General features: G+C 35.0%; 1 protein-coding gene across 1 annotated transcript in view; it reads left to right on the plus strand.

Annotated features, from left to right (window-relative positions):
- The first annotated feature begins 720 nt into the window (after positions 1–720).
- LOC137988619 (dorsal-ventral patterning tolloid-like protein 1) overlaps positions 721–2,442 on the plus strand; it is a 3,841-nt gene continuing 2,119 nt past the window's right edge. The window contains exon 1 of the mRNA XM_068834607.1: positions 721–766. Within this exon, the coding sequence (XP_068690708.1) occupies positions 721–766 (46 nt within the window). The remainder of the gene's footprint in view (positions 767–2,442) is intronic.

Here is a 2,442-nt window from a genome sequence, read left to right on the forward strand (position 1 = left end):
GACGCACCGTGAATTTGCTAACTTAGATAATTTGATTTTTAACGAATAAACGTATAACAGAAAGGCTTAAGAAAATAGCCTAACAGTATAACAAAACTGTGTATCAAGAAAAGGAATAAAACGTGTCGACAATACTTATATAAGTCCACGACAGTAAACCAGGAAAACACGGCAAAATCTTATGTATCATTGAGTGAATGATATTTAAATGCAGGAACGTAGTGACTTGACCTGTAGGGGTCCGTAAAGGATCTCAGAACCACAAACAATCCCTAATCTGCGCAAATGATCCCCATTTTGGACCGCAAATAATCCCGGAAGAAAAGTAAGTAATGGCATGGAGGGTGGAATGGTCTGGATAGAGAACTAATGTGAGGAGCGCTTATTTTTATGAAAATCACTTTGAATCATGGCTCACAACAGGTTTCTGCCTCATTCTAGTTTTCCAGAAAGACTGAATTTTGTTTCTTACTACGCGGTTACAAATTAAATTTGCCACGTTTTCATTATCGGATACAACCATCAAAAATTAAAAATTATACAATCGTTACGTGTAAGGTGAAGTGTGATTGGAATTCTATCTCCTCATTGATGTATAGCAGATCAAGTTAGAAAGCGCATGCGCGGTGATGATCATCCTTTAAAGACCGGGGCCCATGTATGTTCATAAACCCCTCTGGGTGGGGAACTCCGTAGTTAGGGCGGGCACGTGATCTCTCTATGCAGCAATGGGGAGATGGAATTCCAATCAAATTTCACCTTACAGGTAAGGCTTGTTTAAGTTCAAATTCTATCTCATCATTTGCATATTCGAGATCCCGTGAGACTTCAAAGCCCATGGCCATAGCAAGTCACATTAATGAACAACAATCTACTGTACTGTACATCACAACAATAGGTTTATTGTACCTTAACAAGGATATCTAAAAAGTAGAAATTAAGCAGAGATGATCACTATTAATTTAGAGCAAGATTGTTTCTCGTCATAATAATAATAATAATAATAATAATAATAATAATAATAATAATAATAATAATAATAATAATAATAATAATAATAATAATAATAATACGACCATTGTATTTCATGTTTCTTCCTCACGGCTATTTGTTTTAACCACAACTATCAAAATGTACGTATTTCTATCGTTTTCTATCAGTTGTTTCTCTGTTATGCACATTGTTATTAACGCATGTGCCAGCTAATCCTCTAATAACTTCATCTCCAGGCGAAGCCCAGTCCTTTCGGTTATACGCAAACTATTATTCTGAGCCTTGCATGGAAACTCGCGTGCGGTAGTGTTCATGTAGTCGGTCAGTTCTACTAAACTTTTTCTCTTTGCAGCTGTCTTTTTAGGTTCAATGTGTGTTACTGCAATTAGTTTTAATTCTTTTGACAATTATGTATAACTGTCCACCGACTTGTTTTCCCCGTTTATCTGCTTCAAAGTATTTTCTCCGAATGCAACGACTACTGTCAGGAACACATTCGTTCTTTGACTCAAGCTTACATCAGCAATCACAGACATAAACAACACACTATGCAAGAAGAAAAGTGAGTTGAATTGGAAAGATGCTGAAGCAAAGAGGTTGACTTTCCACGATTTTCAATACTAACATTAATATTTGTACTTATTTCTGGCAGCAAACTATTCGATGACGACAAGTACAACTCAAATGCCCTTCACACCGCGTATGTATCGAAAACCTTTTCATTTAAATTCTTTAAGATAAATGGATGACAATTCAAACCTTTTTATTATTCTCTGACGCCTTTAGCAATGAGATCATTCTAAACATAAAATATATATTCAGCCAGGCCTAAAAGCCGAGCTCCACATTCATTTCTTTACTGGAATATAATACGATAAACTAATGTCAATCCCAAGACTCGAGGCAGGACACTGGTAGGGTCTTCTGTAATGTGATTATAATTTTTTTTCACGTTTTTGCTGCACAACCTAGCCACCATTCAATCGATTGCAAATATGCATTTTATATATACCTTTTGGACTACATGATTATAAGTATAAATTATTAACAGCTTTTTCATTTGCCGCAAAAAGAAGCATTCAACAATGTAATTAGTTGTAATGTGCAAGCAGGAGATGACTACACTAAATGGTAGAAATGAACTTACCGGTACCTCTTGCTATAGATACATTTAAAGAAATTCTTTTCTAAATCTGTCATGCTTATTAAGTGATAATTTATGCATCCTAAACTCAAATTGAATTAGTTAGCCCTGTCAAAATCTGTCGTAGCGTATTTTATAAATTCAATACTGAAATCGTCGATGTATAATCTTATAGACCCTATGCAAAAATGGCTGCCTTTAAATTATTCTTTTGTTCATATTCAAAATAGCCCAACTACCCTCTTTTTTGAGACAAAAATTCTCAAGAATTTGTTATCCTGAACGACGTTAATTGGGGTATTTTG

This window comes from Montipora foliosa, unplaced genomic scaffold (genome assembly GCF_036669935.1).
Source record: "Montipora foliosa isolate CH-2021 unplaced genomic scaffold, ASM3666993v2 scaffold_423, whole genome shotgun sequence".
NCBI lineage: Eukaryota > Metazoa > Cnidaria > Anthozoa > Scleractinia > Acroporidae > Montipora > Montipora foliosa.